Source organism: Bolinopsis microptera, chromosome 3 (assembly GCF_026151205.1).
Source record: "Bolinopsis microptera isolate Bmic1 chromosome 3, MBARI_Bmic_1.0, whole genome shotgun sequence".
Taxonomy (NCBI): domain Eukaryota; kingdom Metazoa; phylum Ctenophora; class Tentaculata; order Lobata; family Bolinopsidae; genus Bolinopsis; species Bolinopsis microptera.
The window spans coordinates 1306010-1324114 of record NC_087074.1 but is presented as its reverse complement, the minus strand read 5'-3'; the positions used below and the strand labels follow the sequence as shown (position 1 = coordinate 1324114).

General features: G+C 43.2%; 2 protein-coding genes across 5 annotated transcripts in view; one reads left to right on the top strand and one right to left on the bottom strand.

Annotated features, from left to right (window-relative positions):
• Window positions 1-18105, bottom strand: part of LOC134813008 (uncharacterized) — an 84066-nt gene that overhangs the window by 3507 nt on the left and 62454 nt on the right. For all 4 annotated transcript variants that reach the window (XM_063820669.1, XM_063820667.1, XM_063820668.1 and 1 more), the window contains 4 exons: window positions 13422-13484; window positions 8277-9289; window positions 5268-5440; window positions 2527-2572 (listed from right to left, as the gene is read on the bottom strand). In XM_063820669.1, coding sequence (XP_063676739.1) covers window positions 2527-2572; window positions 5268-5440; window positions 8277-9289; window positions 13422-13484 — 1295 coding nt within the window. The remainder of the gene's footprint in view (window positions 1-2526; window positions 2573-5267; window positions 5441-8276; window positions 9290-13421; window positions 13485-18105) is intronic.
• On the top strand, window positions 10887-12133 carry LOC134813367 (carbohydrate sulfotransferase 12-like). Its single transcript, XM_063821066.1, has one exon. It carries the CDS (start codon window positions 10892-10894, stop codon window positions 12023-12025), a length of 1134 nt encoding a protein of 377 aa, XP_063677136.1. The 5' UTR covers window positions 10887-10891; the 3' UTR covers window positions 12026-12133.

The window sequence follows — 18105 nt, the reverse complement described above, 5'->3', positions numbered from 1 at the left end:
TGTACAACACACAACCTGATTGCACCAGAAATAACATTATAACACACATGTTTTCAGAGTTTTTCACTATAAAGCTATAAGTCCCCGCTAAAATAGTGCGGGTTGCACGGAGCGAGCTTTTAGTCGCGATTTATAATGTGTTTTCAGAGGAGAGAGAGAGAGAGGAGGAAGATGGTGGGTTTAATTCAGAAGATACTGGACTTATCTTGAAATCAAATACTGTAAAACACCAATTAGTGTTGAACCATCAAGATGATAAACCAATACATTCATTACTTTATTCTCGACTCTTCCATACTGGACTGTCAATACCAAATTAACACTCGTATCTACTATCTACACTTTAACTGTTTTTAACTGTTTTTATGTGCATTTTAAATATACGGCACCGCATTTATTTACGACAGATTGAATTTGACAGTCGAGGTATAATGCCGACTCCAACATGGTTTTAAAATTTAGCAGTAAAATAAGTGTCGACAGGGACTAGGGAGGACCAAATGAGGGGATAATCAGGGTTACATGTTGCATATTATGGGAAGATCAGGGAAGGTTCCAGATCCTGACATCCTAAATAATTGTGGATAACACAAAAAGCTCAGCTCTGGAAAACAGGTCAGCTGATCAGCACAGGTAATGATCAGGTTGTGATTTCTACACAGTAATAATAATAATTGTACAGCTGAAGGTTATTTTAAACGTCAAAAACTTTAAACATGACAAACAAGAAATTGGAACAACAGTTGAATCAGATGTACACACGAAGGAACCGAAACACAAAACACAGGTTCCCAACACAGGTTACTAACACAGGTTCCCAACACAGGTTACTAAAACAAATTGGAGCTGATCAGTTAATCAAGGAAAGTATGGAGTAGTTTATTTACAAAACATATACAAACAATACAACTAATACCAATCACATTACACGTTACGAGTTATAAGACATGAGGGCGCAGATAGAGTACTAAGCCGAATAGAGCGGAATACAGCGGGACTTACTGAAGATGAAATGTTAGATCTAGTAGCTAGCAATCATACTGTGATAACAGATTCACTTATTAGACTACTAGTCAGTCTGTCCTGAAACGTTAGACCAAGCATTTAGACACAGAGTTTTGCGGAGGAGACCAACTTTAATGTTGAATCCACTGTAAGACAAGACCAACTTTAAAGTTAGACCAATCTTAAATTGTGAAGACCAACTCCTCTGCCGATGCGTGGAGTTGGTAGCTGTTGTTTGGTGTGCTACTCAATTTTAAAGTTTGGTATACACTAGGGATTAGTCATTCTACATCCTAACATTCATCATTCTACTCGGTTGTTGTGTAGCTCCCTTATTTTCAAACCTCATCATAGTAATTTCAAGGTAAACATTGAACAAATCAGCAACCTAAATAATGCGAGATCGGACCGTTTTGGATCTCAGATGGTATAAAAACTTAAATCTAGATCAGCTGAAATAAGAACCCATCTATACGCGTACGGATGAAGATCAACAGCACAGCTATCTCACTTCTTAGTTTGCCACAATAGCTCATGACTTGATTTATTAAGTTAAAACAGATCCGCCCAGAACCTCAAATTTACTGCCCAGTAAAACTATAAATTGTGTGGTCCTGCTCTCCCAGGCACTATATTTAACAAGTGCAGTGGTCCCTATCGGGGAACCCATGAGAATGCGTGTAGACACAATAATATGCACATAACAGCATTATGCGACTGCTTATCAGCATACTGTCAACCAGTAAACATGGTAACAGTAACAATATCAATATATTATTATAATATGCGGGTTACATACTATATAATACAGTGGAGTAACAGGTTTATTGGAGAGTTTAAGGGCGGGACTGGTGGCAGAATAGCCGCTAGTTTAACACATTTGCTGTGTGTCAGTACCTTGCTGGCATGTACAGTAGAGTAACAGGGGAGTTGTCTAATGTCTCTGTTATCAATGTTATATTATCCGCGTTACAAGTGGTGGGGTTCGTATTGTTAGGCTGCTTTTTTAGGTTTGTAGGTCAGATACTATCTGGATATATATGCACTGCTAGATTAGATATGAGATACTATCTGGATATACTGATAGACTAGATATGAGATACTATCTGGATATACTGATAGACTAGATATGAGATACTATCTGGATATACTGATAGACTAGATATGAGATACTATCTGGATACACTGCTAGACTAGATATGAGATACTATCTGGATATATAAACTGATAGACTAGATATGAGATACTATCTGGATAAACTGATAGACTAGATATGAGATACTATCTGGATACACTGCTAGACTAGATATGAAATACTATCTGGATAAACTGATAGACTAGATATGAGATACTATCTGGATAAAACTCAGGGACGAGCCCACATTGATAACACATGACAAGTTAATACTGCTCAAACAACTTGGTTTCACTTATGATTTCATGCTTCTAAAAAAGTTATTTATATGAAAAGTTTTAATTGAATTAAAAAGAAATTAAAAGAAGAAAAAGGCGTGAACTTACTGGGAAGAATGATGTTGAAACGGATGGCACTGGTGTCCCTTCGTCTCTGCAAAAACATGTAACAGTCAGTAAACTTGGTATTTAAACGACATAAATTGCAAGAGTTTGAGAGGCCAGCATGTTTACTTGGTTCTCTGACCAATACTTCTTTACAATTCATGAAACCGACCAACATTTCTTGACATTTCATGAAACAGTGCGTCTAAAAAAACCGCCCTGTCAAGCTCTCCCCCGTACTCCTACAGAGGAGTCTGTAGGAGTAGACATGATAAGCAGAAGAGGAGGAGGAGGAGGAGGAGGAGTACAAGATGATGATCTCACAGCACTACAACAACACACTCTCTCGTATTGTACAAGTATCTAGCAGTGCTCTCTCTCTCTCTCTCTCCAGCAGTGCAATGAAGCGGTGATTGTCCTGCTGCTCAGCCACTACAAGCTTACACCGCTTATCTCTCTGGAATGTGCGGTACTTAATTAGATTGTGCAGCTAGTTTGTAGGAGTTGCAGAGAGAGAGAGAGAGAGAGAGAGAGAGTGGGGGTGGAGAAAAGTGCAGGGCCACACCCACTACTGCAGTGAGTGGATATTATGGGAGGGGGAGAAGCAGATTTTGTGTTATCGCACTGCACCAGAATATTTCCTAAAAGGATTACGCTGATATGACTCTGAAAACGAGCTTTTAACATTTTCTGGCAACAAAAAAAACCTTAATATGTCATTGAAACCGCCTTATTTTCAAACCTTATCATAGTAATTTCAAGGTAAACATTGTACACCAAATCCAGCTGAGCACGATAAGGACTTATCAGGGCAGTGTGTGGTATTACAACAGGCTCTTATTCAGAGGGGAGAGAGTTTATTTAATATGATTTGGTAGAAGTGTTAATGAGGTAATTATCGCCGCCCCACCTGCCCTCACTCAGCCCGCTACACGCCGCTAGATGATACCCCGGGCCCTGCTCACTCGCTACCCCGCTCAGCTCGCTACACAGTACACACCTGCCCTCGCTCGCTACACGCCGCTATAATATGGGTCCCTGCTCACTTACAACCACCTCCAATTATCTGGCTCCAGCTCCACAAGTGGGAGGTGGTACTAGGTGGGGTGGTACTCGGAGGCAGGCTACCTGATTTGCGGGGCACCTTATTTTATCGGGTTCTTAATGGAGGGGGAACAAAGAAACACACTTTGTCCTTCTAATAGCAGTTCAGTCATGATTATTCTGGAATCCCAGCACTCGATCATGTTTATTACATTTAATAAAGGGGCGATTGTTCTTTTTGTAGACTTTATTATGATCACAAAAAGAAGCATCATCACATTTTTTTGTGCAATACGTAACTGTTACTGGAAGATTCCCATTCAAGTTTGAGCGGTTCAAGTTGCTGCACACTGCACAGTATGAGCTGGCCGCGCCCGCTATTAAAACTTGTTAGCAAACTCTCCGCACAGTATATCTAGCTATTATCCGCTTTTAAAAGCCAGGATGAGTTGCATTGTAATCATTGAATACGTACAATCCTGAGTATTATTAAGAAAATAACGGCATACAAATATCATAATGCCGCTAATAACTAAACTCTCCCAAAGGCCGCGGATCAGAGAGAGAGATAGAGAGAGAGAGATAGATAGAGATAGCGGATCAGACAAACACGGTCAGATCGTTAGAGAGCCCACTGTAAAATCCACAACACAATGAAAACCCTAGATAGTAAGCACTCCTCCTACTACCAAGTGTCAAACCATCCCGACACTAACCCAACTCTGGAGAAATACCACGTCTCTTTTGTTAGGAGTTGACTGAAAGTGTGAAGTGCCACCTTGTGTGCAGTTATAGCCGACTATATTGCGAGGGAGTGAGGGACATGAAGGTTTTAGAGAGAGAGAGAGAGAGTTAGACTTGTCTTCAGGGTTAGAGTTAGAGTTAGAGTTAGAGTTAGAGTTAGAGTTAGAGTTTAGAGAGCAGAGTTAGACTTGTCTTCAGGGTTAGAGTTAGAGTTAGAGTTAGAGTTAGAGTTAGAGTTAGAGTTTAGAGAGAGAGTTAGACTTGTCTTCAGGGTTAGAGTTAGAGTTAGAGTTAGAGTTAGAGTTAGAGTTTAGAGAGAGAGTTAGACTTGTCTTCAGGGTTAGAGTTAGAGAGAGAGTTAGAGTTAGAGTTAGAGTTTAGAGTTTAGAGCAGAGTTAGACTTGTCTTCAGGGTTAGAGTTAGAGTTAGAGTTAGAGTTAGAGAGAGAGTTAGAGTTAGAGTTAGAGTTTAGAGTTTAGAGTTTAGAGAGAGAGTTAGACTTGTCTTCAGGGGCTGAGACGCTCATCTTTTATAGCGTCATGCACAATGACTAACTGACTAGCACGGCGGGTAGTTTTACGATTAAACGTCCTGGGGTATAACGAGGGAGAAGCCTACCAACATCAAAAGACATGAACCCTGAAAACTTTATTATTGCCTCAACGTAAAGTACAAAGGGTCGGTGAAGAACAAAAACTAGGCGGGATGCAGGCGTATCATGACACCCTATAGGCTAATCGGCAGGCTGCTGCTGCAGGGATAACTATTTTATTACGACTCTTATTCTCATACTGTAACGCTAGGATTCAGTGAGCTGTCTTATTTTCTGTATGTACGTGGGGGAGAGCTGACGGGAGATTTATCGGAGAAAAATATAATTAAATTTACAAATTAGTACTATTAATACTACTATTATTAGTACATGTCAAAAGTAAGAGATGTATTATTTTACTTACTGAAGATCGGAGGGTATGAAGTCGCTGAGATACACCTCGTGACACGAAGTATCGAGGGTCGTGTTGTCCAACTGAATTGGGTTTCTTTTGAAGTGTTCGATCATTTCTTCAACGCTCCCAAAACTGAGGTGCTGGATTTGGCACCCCGTTTCCGTCACCTTCATTCGCAGATGCTGTGAGAAGGGAGGCGGTGTTAGCCTGATTTTGGTGTGAGTTGGAATTAGTTACACGTCACGTAATGATTTTAATGTGCATGTGGATTAGCAAGCTTTTATTAACAGTGTGATGTGGAGAATTACAACTTTTGGGCGTTTATCCCTCCTGCTAAACTTAGACTGCACGAATTAAATCAGGCCTGTCATCTGTATTAAAGATGCTTGATATTTGACTTGTCGTTGAAGTTAAATGTATCTATTTTAGTACAAGGATAACTAAGATGCGTGTCAGAATACTGGAACAGTACGAGGGTTACTTGTTCATCTTTACAGTAATTCATTGTTAAACTCTTGATCGGAAAGTTTCAAGGCTTCATCGGCCCAGTTTGCTAGTCGATGGGACTAACATTTAGAGGGAGCTGTATGGCTTCAGACTCACCAGCAGCAGGGACCCTGATAACTTACTGAGATGTGGGCTGCTGCATGCTGCATGCTGCGTACAGTACAATATCAGCTAAATTTATCAGATTTGTTGAGAGGAGCTGGCGGTCAGTAGTAATAATAACGTGGTCTCACCCCACACACATTAAATGTTAATCAACAAGAAAGTTGGGTAGACCAGCTCGCTGCTTGAGAGATCCACACACGAGATAGCATGTAAGTAATCAAGCCCCGTGGCTTTACACCCCCTCCTCCCCTCCTCCCTTGCTTCCCGCCAAAATAACATGTACAGACCAGCAGCTTGTCCCCCCCCCTCCTCCCTTGCTTCCCGCCAAAATAACATGATGTGTACAGACCAGCAGCTTACCTATTCTACATCCTATGTTTGGAAGTTTGGAGAAGTTTCACACCTTGTGTTTAAAGCAAATATTTGGGGGAGAGAGGTGGAGGGAAGTGGAGGGAAAAGTAGAAGGAGAGGTGGAGGGAAGTGGAGGGAAAAGTAGTAGGAGAGGTGGAGGGAAGTGGAGGGAAAAGTAGAAGGAGAGGTGGAGGGAAGTGGAGGGAAGTGGAGGGAAGTGGAGGGAAAAGTAGTAGGAGAGGTGGAGGGAAGTGGAGGGAAAAGTAGAAGGAGAGGTGGAGGGAAGTGGAGGGAAAAGTAGTAGGAGAGGTGGAGGGAAGTGGAGGGAAGTGGAGGGAAAAGTAGAAGGAGAGGTGGAGGGAAGTAGAGGGAGATGTGGAGGGAAAAGTAGTAGGAGAGGTGGAGGGAAGTGGAGGGAAGTGGAGAGAGATGTGGAGAGATGTGGAGGGAAGTGGAGAAAAGTAGAGGGAGAGGTGGAGAGATGTGGAGAGATGTGGAGGGAAGTAGAGAGAGATGTGGAGAGATGTGGAGGGAAGTAGAGAGAGATGTGGAGGGAAGTGGAGGGAAGTGGAGGGAAAAGTAGAGGGAGATGACTTGAGGGAGGAAAATTTAGGAAGGGTGAGAGGGAGCTGAAAAAGAAGGTTAGGGACAGAGCGAGGGAGGGAATATGAAAGGAAGGAGGGGTTTGGAGTGAGGGGTTTGGAAGGAGGGGTTTGGAAGGAGGGGGTGGTTGGAAATGACATGCCAGGACCCAGTTAGAACAAAGAAGGTTAAATAATGTAATTGAGGGCTATGATGAAGTTTATCCCATTCTAGCTGAGCCCGAACTCCTATAACATTCACACCGTGATATATTACACACCTTAACAGGAAGTCATGTTAAATTTGCAGGGAAAAAAATATTAGAATATTAGAATATTCCATCACCTCATGTTCATGACTGTGTACGTGATTTGACACCACCAACCAGTGGTTCCTTCTCTCAATCCCATCCCCTGGTGGCAAAGTTACACACCTCACCTCCTTATCAAACTCCGTCGCTAATTATCCCAGATTCAAGAATTGATTAACCAAATAAACTGCCAAGCTAGCTCTGAGTTGCCACATATTTACCAAGCATGCACAGCCACGCCCTCTTCTCAATACATTCCTTCGTGTGCTCGTTACACTCGATAAACATGAACGATTTTAAAGAATGCATCTCGAAAATTATTTGAAATTTATATACGCGTGTACGTATCATCCCACATGTCAGAAAGCTACGATCGCTGTGGTGCAGATCGCTGTGGTGCAGGAGCACTGCAGGAGCAGGGGACTGCGGTGCGGCACTTCGGTTATTTTGTTTAGGATTTTAGTCGGGCGGAACAATTAAAGGAAGGGGTTTAATGCAATGCTGGTGATCTTGAAAGTGAACCGTGGTTTTGAAAGTTTAAATCGAGGTTGTAAGTTTCAGGGCTTTCTATTTCGATTGATTACCATATCGTCACCATGCCTCGATCAATTAGGGGGTGGGGATAAAAACAGGGGGAGAGGACCCTGCCAAGCTGGATTGGGAACTGATAATATGTATTTCATAGGATGGGAGGAGCTAATGACAGAGGATAAGTTGCGTGGAACTAACGACCTCCTTTAACCTAAATATACTCTCCCAGCATAACAATATCGGGTAGTAATGTGATTATATTATAGACGTAATATTATGATACATGTATTTATATATGCTAGAATTATACAGGCTGTGATATTGTGTGTCTAGACGCACAGACACGTTTAAATTAGGTTAAATGTGTTTGTGTACACTTTTCACTTCTCAGCTAACTTCTACAGCTTCGGTATTTAATTGTTTTTCTGAAAACGAATAAAATTATATATTTTTCGTGTCGAATATCTCTCTCGGTGTGACTGTGTGAGTGAGTGTGTGCCGTTCATTGGGCTCCGTGGTGCGTGACGAGTCTGAAACCTCAGATGTGAGTGAGCAACCCGTTATAATTTCAAGGTACGAGTCACGCACACGTTATATTGGACATTAACAAATAATAATGAGAAATAACAAACCTTGGCGGCTCCTTCGTTGTTGAACGTAAGGACGAGTTCTCCTTGTTTAGTGTCGGATTTGCGAATGAGGAAGCGTCCGTGGGTGTCGATGCCCCCCATGGTGACGTGAGAAGCGGCCTCGGTGCGCGATATCTGGCTATGGAACCAGGGCATGGTGAGCAAGGTGCCCATAGTGTCGAGTTTGCTGTGAACAACTAAACAGTCTTTCTTAAGAGGGGGTACAGCATGTCGCTCTTGTTTTCCATGGTCGGTCCAGTCCTCGCTGACTGAGGTGGAGGGAGTGATGGTGGAAGGGGTGGAACAAGCCGTGGTGGTGGGCGAGGGTGGGATATTGGTGTAGGTATGGGTCGAGTAGGAGGCTGGGAGACGAGGGACGACGCGGGTTATACGAGGCGGGTTCCCAGGAGTGTTACGAGGCATGGTGTGTCGAACTTGAGGCTGATACTGAGTGTAGGTGGTGGGTGGAGTTTCCTCCTCGGCGGGCTGAGGTGGAGTAACCACGGTCTCGGTAATGGGTCTAACCTCCCCTGGTGTCTCGTTACTGGGGGCAGTAGCGGGGGCACTGTACACCCTGTTTAGGGAGTTGTGTTGGGAGCTAGTCCCGCTGGGGAGGCTGCTGTCACTGCCGTGAGAGGTGTGTCGCGTCAACTGAACCTGGTGTTCCCGGCCTGGTAACGAGTTGGAACTCGGCATGAACACGTGATTCCTGGCTTCCCTGCTCTCGTGACGAAGTGAGTTAGACCTCTGCTTCGTGATACAATCGGGACTGCTTGAACGTGAGTGACGGGATCCCGGTCGAGAGCTGGGCAAGCTGAGGGACTGGTGCGGCGCAGCGTCTCCCTCACGTGCTACACCCCGGTGAAAGGGTGTTCGGAACCTACGGTGCCAGCTGTGATCTTTCTGAGTAGACTGAGGCAGGGAGGAGTAGGAGTTGGGTTTGGGGATTCTGCGTTCTGAAAGCAGCTCGTGTTCTGAGACTGCTCTGAATTCGTTGATCTCCATGTGTGTTTCAACTGAAAGGAGAGGAGTCTTAGTCAAATGTGTACTTGAAATAGTTATTATAGAGTCGAGAATCTCGTCAACACACAAACAGTAAATGGGGATTTACGCTATTTCATGACGTGGCCTTTCTCGATAATTTCAAGACTTTTCTAAAGTTCTAAGAATCATTGCAGCGTAACGGAGTGATTCGACTCAAACATTCTCAAGTATCCACCTTTTCATCACTTAAATAATAACATCACCATCGTAATGAAACTAAAGGCGGTGCCCCAAGTTCCGTCTGTACTCAGTATACACAGACATAATAATACATATTATACAGACGAGAAGTAGCACTTCCTGGGGCGTGGTGGGGCAAGGTAAAGTTTCAATTGTTCGAATTATAATGCTCCTGCTTAACTGCAGTCGAGCACTCTCTTTGGGAAACCAAACAACAACTATTTATTAGTTATGCTCCTTCGACTCGTCGTTGTTGAGCACTCTCGTTTGATAACCAGAATCAACAATTAACTCTCAAATACGGATCCTAATTCTACCAGCTTCACGGAACTCAGTAAAGAATTTTCCTCTACCACTACACGAAGGCCAACGCAGTTTACAACTTTAAAAGCCAGAGATATCTTACTACCTTACTTCATAGACAATTTTAAAATTGGGACGGACACAATAAACTGTTTTTTTTTGGAAATTTTGTAAATTTTGATAATTTTGAAAATGTTTCATGATCGATAAAAATTATTTTATAAAGGAGCAACATGTCATAGCGCTACAATTCATTATTTGGCACTGATGATTGTTTTTATACATATCATGAAACGGATCGTTTGCCCGCCAATTTGATTTGTTTCAATTGTTCGAATTATAATGCTCCTGCTTAACTGCAGTCGAGCACTCTCTTTGGGAAACCAAACAACAACTATTTATTATATAATATATATGTATGTATAGACGCTTTGGCAGTCAATTGTAGCCTACATTTAAGTGTCCGTATATCCAAAAGTATAAACGATACAGTCATCTCGAACCACAGGTTTTAAAGATAATCGTTTAAACTTCAGTTTACATTGTATTGAAAAATAATTTAACGTCATCATCATCACTTGATGACGTCATCAAATTGAGTGTTTTTAAAACTTGATTTTTGACAAAGTAAGAAATTTTCAAATCAATTTTACACCATTAAGGAGTAATTATATTCAAAATCTGAGGACATTTTCATCTTAGATAATTGGCTGGGTGGCCCACGAGAGGATAGCATGTGGATTATTTTAAATTATCTCCTTTTTATTTCACATCTTATCCATAATTGATAATGATAGTACTGGATCAAATAATTAATAGACAATGGACATGAAGATGCATGTTCATTGTCTATTAATTATACATGATGTAGTACAATATTTGATGAGGAGCCACTACAATGGGTTACCTTATTATCAGTTCTGAAAATAAAATCTGTTGTCCAATTTTAAATTTCATTTCGTTCACCGTGTACATTGTGCGTATCCTTTTAAAACGCTCAGATTTTTACATTTACCTTAGTGGTAAAATTAATGCATAAAATATTAATAATAATGCTAAACATTATAAAAATTATAATGCAGGTTAGAAAGATGGAAGAAAACCGGACATTAGTGCTAATTTGCATATCCTTAGGACTACTTCTGCTATTGCTATTTAATTACAGTCACGATCAAGATCAGAGCGGAATATCAGTTTTGACCAACAGTCAACCTGAAAAGGATAAGTTTTCATCTGTTCAGGGAAACTTTAACAGTAAAAGCACGGATTCAATAGAGAATACGACCTTACTTTTAGATCAAAACCTTATATCTGATACAGAGGCTTCAACGAATAAATCATCAACATTAGGAGTGGAGCCGGCCAACGATAACAATTACCACATTAACAACTCGGAACTCACCGACCTCCAGAAACATACACTGGAAAAGTCTCACAAAATTCTAGCTAAAATAAGAGAGAACTGTGCAGCACGAAACATATCGACAGTCTGGAACTTCAGGGATAAGTTTTTAAAGCCACGATTACTCATAGCAAAGAAAGAGTATCACATACTCTATGGAAGTAATCCTAAAACTGGCAGTACTAGTTTTAAAAAGTTTCTGTTTCGTATTGATGGTGTAACAGATGAGGACCACGAATTTCATCGAAATGCAGGGGGGCACTATAAAACGGTGTATAATACAAATTTCTTCGAAAATGAGGCCGATTTCAATCAATACGTTAAGATCATGGCAATCAGAAACCCAATAGTTCGAGTGGTATCAGCATTTCGAGACAAGCAACTTCGACACAACAAATACTTCAAAGCTCCTCAAAATATCACGGACAGTGAAGATTTTGCTCTGTTCGTACAGAATAGACTGCCCAAAGAAAAGGAGTCGGATGTGCATTTGCAACCCCAGTGGCACAATATGTGTATCTGCCAATTCCCGTACGATCTGGTGGTTCAAATCGAAGAAGTTGGACGGTACATTCCACTGATACAGAAACTGACCGGAACTGAGCATGTTGAGTATCCAGGGTCAAGAAAAGAACAGGGTACGGATTCGCACGATAGTATGGATTTTGTTAATCAGTATTGGGCTGGTCTAAACGAGGAACAGAAACAGATTATTCTCAATAAGTATAGCAGAGATTTTGAAATATTGGGGTATACCAAATTTGATGAGGATGGCTTCCCTTTGCTGAGCTATGATAGCGAGATCACAACTAAGAAAATATAATAATGATAGTATCATTCTTCTCGTTTATCACATGAATTATACTATCACACTCGATTTGTTTGGTATTTTAATAATTAAACCTAGGTCCTAAGAAAGAGGCTAGGCGGTCGGTATGTTATTGAGAGGTAAGGCTACAGCTGGAGGCGGGGGGGCAGCAAGGTTGGGCTGCTGGAGGCGGAGGGGGGTGGGGGGGCAGCAAGGTTGGGCTGCACAGAATACACCTACAACCTTGACATTACACACACTTGGGACCATCATTTCTAGTCCGCTATTGGATACTTCGGATATGTAATAACGAAACAGAGAGACTCAAAGACTCAATTCGCCATGTTAACCTGAGCAGGCGCCTTGATACACATTTTCAGGTTAAATTTTGAGTTTGAGACATATGTCATGTTGGCCAAGCGGTTATTTTTAGGGCAATTTATTTCGCCTAATTCTTGGTAGGTTCATAACAGGTGAAACCCACAAATCAAGAAAATGAATAAGCTGGTAATTAGCTTAAATTAGCGATGTAATTAAAACGCGCGGCTTAAGTGCCCTTGAGATGGAATTATGTAAGAACCCACAAATTAACTGCAACCACATTCATAGTTTTGTTCATGTTTGCCTTCAGGTAATACACGTGCACGGTACTTGACTTGAACACTGACATGATAAAGAGAGAAATAAATAATTGTACTTACACGCTGTTTCAAGGGAAATAAAGGGAAATAAAGAATTGTACTTACACGCTGTTTCAAGGGAAATAAAGGGAAATAAAGAGTTGTACTTACACGCTGTTTCAAGGGAAGTAAAGGGAAATAAAGGGAAATAAAGAATTGTACTTACACGCTGTTTCAAGGGAAATAAAGGGAAATAAAGAATTGTACTTACACGCTGTTTCAAGGGAAATAAAGGGAAATAAAGAATTGTACTTACACGCTGTTTCAAGGGAAATAAAGGGAAATAAAGGGAAATAAAGAATTGTACTTACACGCTGTTTCAAGGGAAATAACGAATTGTACTTACACGCTGTTTCAAGGGAAATAAAGGGAAATAAAGGGAAATAAAGGGAAATAAAGAATTGTATTTACCCGCTGTTTCAAGGGAAATAAAGGGAAATAAAGAATTGTACTTACACGCTGTTTCAAGGGAAATAAAGAATTGTACTTACACGATGTTTCAAGGGAAATAACGAATTGTACTTACACGCTGTTTCCAGGGAAATAAAAAATTGTACTTACACGCTGTTTCAAGGGAAATAAAGAGAAATAAAGAATTGTACTTACACACTGTTTCAAGGGAAATAAAGAATTGTACTTCCACGTTGTTTCAAGGGAAATAAAGGGAAATAAAGAATTGTACTTACACGCTGTTTCAAGGGAAATAAAGGGAAATAAAGAATTGTACTTACACGCTGTTTCCAGGGAATCAGATGTGCTGGTCGAGTGACTGCCAGTACTAGCTGATGAAAATCCTGAAACACAATATTTACGTTAGAGATTTTTTATTTTGTATGTGATGCAATAGAAAGTAAAAATCGATAACATAATTTTCTATTTTTACTCCGGAAACGACGTTCTGAGCTCTAAATCTTTCAGTCAACCTAGTTTAAAGTTGGTTTAACAATTTGTAAACTACGTTTTAAATACCACAAAGGGCACTCTCTACTGCAGGGACAGACTGTACATGGCTTCTGTTTTCTTCCTGAATCCCTACCAGTTACTGGATTACATCACCAAACTACACCTCCCTCAGAAGCTCAGAGTCCTGAGATCCCTAAATACGGGACACAACAAGACATGATCCGTGTCCGGGACACAACATATTCCAGGACACAGTACGTGGTTCGGGGCAGGATGTTCTTATCCTACTCTTACCAGCAGTTGAGCTGTTTCCTCCTGAGCAGTTTACCAGATCCCTCACCTTCTGTTTCCCTCTAATGTCCACACTTCCTCACCCAAACTAAACTGGGAACTTATTTTGAGTCCTAAGTCCTGAGTCCGAGAAGTAGCTAAACAGCAGGAAGATACCGGAAATATGACAGGAAGATGCTCACCAGCGGGAGCTCTAGCTGACTTTTTAACCGTTTCGCTGAACTAATATCTGCACTTCCTACCTCACAAACATGATATGATCACCTGATGGTACGTGTTATGACAAGACATAAGTATCAACTATCACGTGACAAGAAGTACAGTCTATTCCGATCAGTAGTACAGGGTGTCACGTGATCAGTAGTACAGGGTAAACACACACAGTACACACAGTACTACCCGGCTGTGTGTAATAATGTACTGACAATATCCTTCCCAGTCTGTCTGCGATACGTGTTACATTGTACAAACACATAGTGTGTGCGGCGGGTAAACAGTCTACAACCACCACCCGGTCACCACCAGGTCAACAGGTCACCACCCGGTCAACAGGTCACCAGGTTAACAGGTCACCCGGTTAACAGGTCACCCGGTCACCAGGTCACCACCAGGTCACCACCAGGTCACCAGGTCACCAGGTTAACAGGTCACCAGGTCACCAGGGCACCACCCGGTCACCAGGTCACCAGGTTAACAGGTCACCAGGTCACCACCAGGTTAACAGGTCACCACCAGGTCACCAGGTTAACAGGTCACCAGGTCACCAGGTCAACAGGTCACCAGGTCACCCGGTCACCAGGTCAACAGGTCACCAGGTTAACAGGTCACCACCAGGTCACCACCAGGTCAACAGGTCACCAGGTTAACAGGTCACCAGGTTAACAGGTCACCAGGTCACCAGGTCACCAGGTCACCAGGTCAACAGGTCACCAGGTCAACAGGTCACCAGGTTAACAGGTCACCAGGTTAACAGGTCACCAGGTTAACAGGTCACCAGGTTAACAGGTCACCAGGTCACCACCAGGTCACCAGGTCACCAGGTTAACAGGTCACCAGGTCACCAGGGCACCACCCGGTCACCAGGTCACCAGGTCACCCGGTCACCAGGTCACCAGGTTAACAGGTCACCAGGTCACCAGGTCACCAGGTTAACAGGTCACCAGGTCAACAGGTCACCAGGTCACCAGGTCAACAGGTCACCAGGTTAACAGGTCAACAGGTCAACAGGTCACCACCAGGTTAACAGGTCACCAGGTCAACAGGTTAACAGGTTAACAGGTTAACAGGTCACCACCAGGTCAGCTCTGTAACCTTGTTCCAATCTGGAGCCAGGCCCTGACGTCTTGTTTCAAGTTCCCATTTTCAGAATTCGGTGATATTGTCATTGGGTGCGGTTGTATGAGATTCAGATTCCTTTTTGCTGGTTTTTAGGATGAGAATAGTTTTAAACTGAGGGTATTTAAGGAACAGAAGGTTGACAGGGTGAGTAGTACCAGGGTGTTGTAGCAGTGATAATGACAGGTTACATCAGAGCCTGCCGCTAAAGATGCGTGTTTACTAGAACAGCGAATCTGCCTACCTATCTCACCTACTGCTCATGTATTGATTAATCAGGCAGGGTGTGGTCAGTGAGTTATCCTAGCTGGGGGTATCATTCCATCATCCCCACCACATTATATCACTCAGCAGAAAGAGAGAGAGAGAGAGAGAGAGAGAGAGAGAGAGAGAGAGAGAGAGAGAGAGAGAGAGAGAGAGAGAGAGAGAGAGAGATAGAGAGAGATAGAGAGAGAGAGAGAGAGAGAGAGATAGAGAGAGAGAGAGAGAGAGAGAGAGAGGGATAGAGAGAGAGAGAGATAGAGAGAGATAGAGAGAGAGAGAGAGAGAGATAGAGAGAGAGAGAGAGAGAGAGAGAGAGAGAGAGAGAGAGAGAGAGAGAGAGAGAGAGAGAGAGAGAGAGAGAGAGAGAGAGAGAGAGAGAGAGAGAGAGAGAGGGAGGTTCTCCAGAATGATACGTGGAGCTCACATAACCCCTCATACAACCCCTCCAGATTATATTCCTCCACGTTTTGTCTGAAAGAGTGTCCAGCAGCGAGGAGCAGCCACAGAGAGTCAAATTTTAACACGGACTCTCCTCCGCCTTATTTCCAGTTAAATCACCACATTCTTTATTATTACTGCGAGCTGAGTAGCGGGAATCGTGCAAATTCACAGTTATATCAACCCATTGATCCTCTGTCCAGGTGTCAAGCTCCCCCCTCTCTCTCCCTCTCTCTCTCTCTCTCTCCCCCTCTCTCTCTCTGCTAATAACACTGAAATGTACCGGAAGTACAGGCCAGGGTCTGAAGGCCCAGTTGTTCTGGAAGGTTATGCGGAGGTGGAGTCCACTAGGCGGACACGTCCCACCACACAGTACACACTAAACTACACACCAGGAGATCAGAGAGATGGAGAGAACGCTACATATTTGTGGATCAAGTTATGGAGGAAGGAGTAGTTTGCCGGAATGTCGGTATGAAGTGGTGGTGTTGTAGTGCGGAGGTTGTGCGGAGGTTATGCGGAGGTTGTGCGGAGGTTGTGCGGAGGTTATGCGGAGGTTAGTTGATCCAGGTGTTATTTGGCGGACTGTGTGGGTGTGTATAGTGTTGAACATTTTACAGGCTCTCCACCCTCTCCTGACATGCATTATCCTACATTCAGTAATTCGGGGAATGCGAACAATTTCCTTGGAAACGGACAAAACTAGCACTTGTCGTGGGTTGTTGATTGGCATGTCACCCACATTTCAGCCTCAAATACTTGAATTAAATTATCACTTGGCGGCCGGCCGCCCTAGTTCCGATCGGACACTAGATTAACTGCTCAGATTACCGATATAGAGATTGGTTGACCGATTATTAGAGCCTGGATTCCACACCCAAGTTGAGTATTATCAATTGCTGCTCTCGCTCTCTCTCTCTCCCTCTCTTGCTCTCTCTCTCCCTATCCACGTAATGATGTCATCATTCTACAAAATCCTTGACAGAGCAACACATGATGAACACAGAGATACAGGTAGTTGTGACTGGCAAGCCGGGAGGAGGGTTTATTTGCTGGGTTTGAAAATGTGGCAATGTGTGGTACATTCCGTACAATGTGCGGTACATTCCGTACGTGTCACAGCTGGGCAGGGTGAACTTGTCAGCTACTCACAATACTACCCACCACCCCACCTCCAAACTCAGGGAGTACACATCAAATTGAATAATGGCAGGTTATTATTGTATTATATATTGAGGCTGGAGCCAGCCAGACCCCAGTCCGCTTCATAACATTATATTAATGCATTGCCCATCAAATCAGAGGGAACCAGTAAGAATTGTGATCTGAGCCCACGTGACAGCTCACTGAAGAGTGGAGAGAGTCCGATGTAGGTCACGTGATGGGCTGTGAGCCAATGGGAGGGGAGGAGGGGACCCTCTCGCGGGACAGGGGTGAGAGATGGTTACTCCACACTGCATGTCCCGACCACTCACTAGAGGAATAGAGGGGACGAGGCTACACGTAATGCACGTTACACTACCCTCACACTGTTTACACTGAGAACAGAGACTGCCACACACACTCTCCCTCCCTCTCTCTCTCTCTCCAGCTCTCTCCAGCTCTCTCCCTCCCTCTCTCCAGCTCTCTCCAGCTCTCTCCAGCTCTCTCCAGCTCTCTCCAGCTCTCTCCAGCTCTCTCCAGCTCTCTCCCTCCCTCTCTCCAGCTCTCTCCAGCTCTCTCCAGCTCTCTCCCTCCCTCTCCAGCTCTCTCCAGCTCTCTCCAGCTCTCTCCAGCTCTCTCCAGCTCTCTCCAGCTCTCTCCCTCCCTCTCCAGCTCTCTCCAGCTCTCTCCAGCTCTCTCCAGCTCTCTCCCTCCCTCTCCAGCTCTCCTTACATTCTTTCACGGTAAAAACACGCATTCCAACACCACATTCCATCGGGTTGAGTCTTCTCTTCTCAATTAATTGGCCAGTAGTAAGAGATTGGATATTATAATCAGGTAGAGAGGCCGGTGTTATTTTTCCAGTAAACATTCCACTTGTTAAATAGCACGTGTAGCAGGGAACCTTCTAGAACAACCCCGCTGACTGACCACCCCACGTACCCCACCTGGGTTGGGCCCACTCTCATGACTAAACAGTGCAGTGAAGGGGCCCCGCTCTCAGGTCCCTGCCCAGTTATCTCAGCAACTACCCAGAATTTC

What these genes read in the sequence shown, in the direction of transcription:
- LOC134813367 (XM_063821066.1), top strand. Translation starts at nt 10,892, where the DNA reads ATGGAAGAAAACCGGACATTAGTGCTAATTTGCATATCCTTAGGACTA.